The sequence below is a fragment of the Tupaia chinensis genome, unplaced genomic scaffold (genome assembly GCF_000334495.1).
Source record: "Tupaia chinensis unplaced genomic scaffold, TupChi_1.0 Scaffold145652_1, whole genome shotgun sequence".
NCBI lineage: Eukaryota > Metazoa > Chordata > Mammalia > Scandentia > Tupaiidae > Tupaia > Tupaia belangeri.
The window spans coordinates 2849828-2856403 of record NW_006205509.1 but is presented as its reverse complement, the minus strand read 5'-3'; the positions used below and the strand labels follow the sequence as shown (position 1 = coordinate 2856403).

Sequence of the window (6576 nt, the reverse complement as noted above, 5' to 3'; positions counted from 1 at the left end):
TTCAGCAGGCGGGCAGGTCCATCCGTGGCCCCATCACCTTCTTCATGACAGAAGCAACAACGCCGCATGTCTCGAGGCACCTTGTCTGGTCGCAAGGCTGTTCCAAGCTGCTCCATGAACTCTGCTACTTCCCGCTCATCCTCCTGCCGCCCACTGCCCTTCTGGATGGTCAGTAGTAGCCGCAGCCGTTTCCAGCGCACCCCTTTCCACTTTTTGAGGCGAGGGGGACGGGAATCTTCTCCTTCTTCTGGGGGCCGAGCTCGGGGCTTGGACCGGGTAGATTCAGGGGATGAGGCCAATGGCAGAGGTGAGGGGACTGGTGGCTCAGTTGAGGGTTCAGCCGGAAGTTCAACCAGAGGCTCAGCAGGGGGACTGGCAGGAGAGGGTGCCAAGGGGGATGGGGGCGGGGAGGGTTCTTCAGGAGGCGGAGCAGAGAGCTGTCTCACATCCAGATTGGAGACATTGTAGGTGTAGCTATGCTGGGTAGGTGGCTCTGGGGCGGGGCTCTCCTATGGAACAGTGCCCTGCTCGTTAGTGTCAGCTTCTCATCTGATTAGCGCTTTTCTCCTCTCCCCCCAGATTCCACTCTCCCAAAAGCCCTGTGCCTTATTTACCCTAGGAAACACCTTTGCCCTAATGCCCGCCATTTTTGCTCCTCTAGACCTACCTGTTTCAGGAGGCTCAAGATGTCAAGCTGGCTCTTGAGAGTATAGCCAGGCAACACTGCATCAAACTGCTTCAACCAATCAGGGCCAGTGTCTGGGCTCTTGCTTTCCAGGCCCTTTTCTTTTCCACCTGCAAGAAGGAAAAGGTCAGAGCCTCCTACCAGAACCCTCCCCTCGGGTGTCCAGGGGCTTTCCTGCCACACTCACCAGGGCCCTCAGCTTCCCCCTTCTTAGGTTCCATGCCTGGTCGGGTGGCATTCTCTGGGAACAGCACCTCATAGGAGTTGGGGATCTTCATGCTCAGCAGCTCTGCCACTGCCACCATCACACCATTCAGGTTCTGCCAGGGCAGGGGTGGAAGAGGCATGTCAGTAGTGTCTGGATCGGCACCACCTCAGGCTAGGTGGGGATAAGGACACTCCTACTGTAGAGATTGCTTAGACCTGCCCCTGGGTCACTCCGGTTTGTCCCACACACTTCCTTTTTTTTTGAAAGCAAGAAATCACCCCCCGGGGTGGGGGACAGCCATACCACAATCCCCTCTCCTCCATTCTCTTAGGATCTTGGGATAGCATGCAAACGTGCTTGGCATGAGTTAGAAGCCACCAGGTCTGGGACTCAAACCGCGGTTGACCACGTGGCAGCCCAGTGACATAATCATTAGGCCATCTGCTGGTTCCAAAATGTTATTTTGTTTATTTATTTATTTATTTTAATTTGACCAGAGAAGGACAGAGAGAGAGAGAGAGGGAAAATGGGAACAAGCCACCAGGTCCAGGATTTGAACCGTGGGAGTCCAGCGCCCTTAACCATCATGCCACCTACCAGTCCCTCACAAATTTCCTTTACGGCAGCCTTTCCCCAACTGCTGCAGCACTGCCAAGAGCACCACAGAAGGAGAACACGCTAACTAAGTTTAGGGAACACTGCATGTACTATCCACAACTTAGAAATCCATGATACATATTAGGAAATTCAGGGACCTGAGAAGTCTTGGAGTAAAGAAACCTATATTGTTATTTTAACTGGGTTTTCCAATTGTCTTTTATCACAAGATCCTGTTAATGTTTTCAAAGAACTGGTGACAAAGTTCACCAGATGTGATTGAAGAAACACTGTCTAGTAACATTTGTCAGATTACATATACTCTCCTTACCTGTTAACTTGTCTGTCTTCATTATTGGACTATAAGCTCCTGGAGGGCAGGGGCAATGCTTTATTTTCCCTAACCCATACCTCATTTTCCCTAACACCTTAATACCTTCTCTATCCCAAAGCCCAGGCTTTCATGCACAGTGGAAACTCAGCACATACATACCTACACAAACAAATACACACACACACACACACACACACACACACACACCCTTTTTTGGAGAGGTTTTTTTTCCCTCACTATAGGGCACATGCGCTCGCCAGACAGAGAGACAGAAAGCGAGAAATCACCCCCCAGGGGGATGGTCACGCCACAATCCCTTCTCCTCCATTCTCCTCTTGGGATCTTGGGCACGCACACACACACCCTTTTTAAAAACTTTAAGAATTACTTTATTTAACTTTATTTATTTAAATTTGACCAGAGAGGGATAGAGTGAGACAGAGAGAGGCAGAGAGACAAAGAGAAAGAAAGTGAAAAACAAGCCAACAGGTCCTGGATTCAAACCACAGGCATCCATGTAGGAGTCCAGTGCCCTTAACCACCACCTGCCAGCCCCACATATATACTTTGAGAGAGAGGTGATCTCTCTATGTTGGCCAGGCTGGCCTCGAACTCATTATCTTCCTGCCTCAGTCTCCCAAGTAGCTGAGATCATAGGCACATCAGTATATACTTTTGAACAATCAACTTTCTTTTAACCAAACTCTAGGGACCACCCCTAGCCAAGGTCTCCTTGGCCTTGAGGCACACCAGGATATACCAGGATATACCTTGGCTGCAGCAGCAGAGACCGTCAACATGACTGACACCTCACTTCCTTTGCCTTTTTCCCAAGTTGTGGCAGGCAGCTTTCCAGGGACTTCCAAGTCAAGGGCCCCAAAAGGTTTGGTATCTGGAAAAACTGAATGAGAAAGACGAACTAGTCTAGGAAGCAGCTGCCTCCCTCCTCTGGCTTCTAACAACCCAGCCAAACCTGGTCTGACTCCATGCCCAGAGAAGCACCTACCTGGGATACTGGCCCGAGGAATGATGGGGATGACAGGGGAGAGGGCTCGGTCATCCTGTTCCCACCGGCCTGAGCCCAGCTGAGGAAAACGAGGGGCCTCCTCCCCCAAGATGCTTTCAGGGGATGAAGCTGGTACAATACTGTCAGGAGAATCGCTGTCCTCGTCACTCTCCATCCTATGGGCCACAAGTAGACATTTATTGCTACAGCCCTCCCAAATCTAGATACTAGAAGGTATTACAGTCTTACTTGAAGTCAGCCACTGGCCAAAGGAAAAACAAGGCAACCTGTCCCTACCCTATGCCCATTCCTTATCCCCATTTCTGACCCTGTTCATACCTGACATCTTCAGTCTGATTGTGAGGGGGTGTGGGCAAGGCAGCCAGCAGGTCTAGACTCTTTACCTCTGAAGCATCTGAGGGGTGGGCAGGGAGAAGAAAAGTCAGGATGAGGGTAGTCAGATCTCAATGGTACTTTCTCCCTGATATTTCAGGACTAACTAGCATGAGATCTCAGCTTAGCTATCATGATTAACCATTCCCCCACCTATTTGTTTGCTTGGGGTGGACAAGCTATACTTATTGAGCTTTTTCTGTGTGCCAGGCACTGGGCTTTAGTTCAATCCTATTTATTTATTTATTTATTTATTTATTTTGCTATAGGGCAAATGCGCTCACCAGAGAGAGAGAGGAAAAGAGGGAAAGTGAGAGATTGATAAATCACTCCCTAAGGAGGATGACTATGCCCTAATCCCTTTTCTTTCAGGATTTTGGGCACCCACATACATGCGCCCAACATGGTTTTTAAGTCACCAGGTCCAGGACTCAATCTATGCAGTCAGCCACATGGGATCCAGCTGCCTTGCCCACGGTAGCACTCTATTTAATCCGTTAATTCCATTAGGCGAATATTATAATATCTACTTCTCAGTGAGGAAACCGAGGCTTGCCCAAGTCAGTAAAACTACTTGGCTGAAAGCACAGCTAAATAAATGCAGAAATCAGATTTTAAAATCCAGACCTAACTCTACCTCTACATACTAAAGACTGTTCTTTCTACACAAAGGTCTATTAAAGGTCTCCCTGCTGCCCATCTCCCTGCTGCCTTTGCTTTAGACTCTAGAGGTCCGTCCTTGCCCTCACAACAAATCACTCAAGAGGCCCTTCCCATCCCAGGCACCCTGTCCCGTAAGGACACGGAGCAGCATGCCACCCACCTACTTCTTGAACCACACGGCAGGGCACACTCACTGGCTCAGACCCCAGTCACTTCACCCCACTACGGAAGGAAAAGTCTGCTCATGACTTACCCCTCAGTGCCCCCTCTGTATCCCGAGCAGGGGCGGCATCCTTGGGGTGCTCCCCCAGCTCTTCAGATGGAGTGACGCCATTCACCATCTTCTGCTGCACCGATGGGGGTGGGGTGGGGGGCAGCGACGAGGGTGGTGTCGGCGGGTTACTCAGGTTATTCTGGGGGGCGGGTGGGGTGGGGTGTTGTGTGCAAGATGGCATAGGGAGACTGAGAGAATCTCCTGGCCCCATACTACATCAGTAATTTCCTCAAGCCTTCTGTTCCCACCCCCCCACCTCCCCAGAATTTTATTATTCCCAAAAGATATTGCCATTTTGCTGACCTTGGTAAGCAGCTGGGAATAGTAGTCAGGGCCAGTGGGTAGCGCCCCACTTCCAAAGGCCCCCCTCCGCTCGCTCTGCCCACTGATCGGGCAGCCACTGCCAAAGGGAGCAAAGAGGCTAAAATTGGCCGTGATGGTAGGCTCCGTTAGGGGCAGCAGGGACAGCTCCTAGGAGGGGCAAGATGACAAAGTTGGAAACCTGCAGCATTTGCATCTCTGTCATTGCAAAGCTGAGGAACGGGGTGCCCCCTATCCTGGGATGGGGCCAGGGGACTGGCTCCTGGGGATCACCTGTTTCAGCTGTTTGAGCAAGGCCTCGCTGGCCCTGACCCCGTCCTCCTTCCGCAGCTTCTTTCGGGAGCTCATCAACCTGTCGCTTGCCTTCTGTACCCGCTTGGGCTTTGGTGTCAAAGGCTTCCTTGCTGCTGCATCCTAAGCCAGATAAGCCCAGTGAGCCCATCCTCAGAGCCCTCACCTCTTCCTTCTATCTGACCCAGACCTGCTCACTCTGTCACCCACCAGCTCCACTCTAGGTAGAATACTCACCTCCTTGTTGCTGGGGGTGCCCTGTAGCTTCTGCTCCAGCCCAGCCAGCTTGCTGTCAATGTGCCCGTTGATCTCAGCTCGCAGCCCCTCAGGCCCCCGCCCAGTGCTGAGTTGAACATTCTTTGCCCGTAGAAGCTTCTGTAAGAGCAGATGCCCAGCCTCTGAGCGGGGACCTGCCAGCAGGAGGTGGTTGCTGGTACCTGGTGCCCCTATTGGCTCCCCATTGGCCTCCCTCTTCACCGCCTGGGCTCCCAGGGCACATGGTTCTTCTCGCGGCTCCTGCTTGATGCTGAGTTGGGGTGGTTCAGATACCACCTGTCCATTCACTTGCTCCAGATGCCCAGGTACCATGCTGCTCTGTTCTGGCTTCTGGGCTTCTGCCAGGTTGTCTGGGGGGTCCCAAGGTCCCAACCCCTTGCCAAAGAAGGTATCCGCAAGCTGAGCAGCAGCAGGTGAGACCCGCCCAGAAGGCAGCTCCAAGGGTGGCCCCTGGGGCTTTGGGGTCCCTGGATGGGTTGGGGGGAATTGGGCCTCAGTGGGGAGCTGAGAGCTAGGGGAAGGTAACTGTGAAGGTCTCTTTGGCTCTTGTGGGCTGGATGGTGGAGGTGTGGGGTGAACAGGGCCAAGGACTGGTCCTGTAGATAAGGCTCCGTGTGGGGCAGGAAGCCGGGGTGGGCCCTGAGGTCGAGGCCCCACCCCTAGCTCCTGGAGGGGACCTGTCTGGGTTCCAGGGAAGCCCCCAAGTTGAGAATGGCAACCTAGGAGGCCCTGGAGGGGAGAGGGCTGGGCCCCAGGCTCCTGGTAGGGTGGGGTCTGGCGTACTGCCTGACTCTGTTGCAGCTGCCGCTGCATGAGGAGTGCCTGTAGCTGCTGCTGCTGCTGCGGACTCAAGTGCCGCAGCTGTGGGTTTTTGGCCAAGACTCCCTGTAGCTGTGCTCGAAGTTGACCCACTGTAGGCATGACTCCAGTCCCAGTTAGACCATGCCCAGACTGAGGAATAGGTCCTGATTTGGGAGGCTGTGGCCCTGCATTATTCTGCATGGGTCGTTCAAGCCCAATGGGCTGTTGGGGCCCCAAAAGGTTCTGATTCACAGGTCCAGGCTGCTCCCCTAAGGAAACAGAGGGTGGGACCAGCAGGTGGGACATAGATGAGGTCTCTGAAGATGGTCCACTGCCTAGTTGCCCGTGGCTTCCCACACCTGCTGTGTGGAGCAAATTAACTTGCTGCTGCTGTTGTCCTGGGGGCCTCAGAGGTGTCTGCAGTTGCAGAGAGTTGGACTGAGGCTGAGCCTGGGGTTGGACAAGCAGGAGTTGTGAGTCTCCAGAGAGTGAGGGCTTTACCTCCCCTGGTTCAGTGGCCACTGACTCAGGTGTAGATCCTATTGCTAATGGCCCTCCCTGATGTGTTGAGGGCCCCTCAGTGACCTCTGAAGGAAGGGTCGTCTCTACAACATTCTGCTCCTTGCCCGTCAGGAGGAGGCTTGGGCCCAGGGCTCCGGGGCTAGAAAAGTGTTGAAGAGGTTTGGCTGGCATGCCAGGGCCAAGTGTCACCTGCTGCTGCTGCTGC

At 53.3% G+C, this 6576-nt stretch overlaps 1 protein-coding gene across 1 annotated transcript in view; it reads right to left on the bottom strand.

The window, feature by feature from the left end:
- Window positions 1-6576, bottom strand: part of KMT2D (lysine methyltransferase 2D) — a 44509-nt gene that overhangs the window by 6837 nt on the left and 31096 nt on the right. The window contains 10 exon segments of the mRNA XM_006168237.3: window positions 8-509; window positions 668-795; window positions 873-1005; window positions 2595-2725; window positions 2831-3006; window positions 3170-3245; window positions 4140-4299; window positions 4464-4631; window positions 4755-4895; window positions 5010-6572. Of these exon segments, the coding sequence (XP_006168299.1) occupies window positions 8-509; window positions 668-795; window positions 873-1005; window positions 2595-2725; window positions 2831-3006; window positions 3170-3245; window positions 4140-4299; window positions 4464-4631; window positions 4755-4895; window positions 5010-6572 (3178 nt within the window).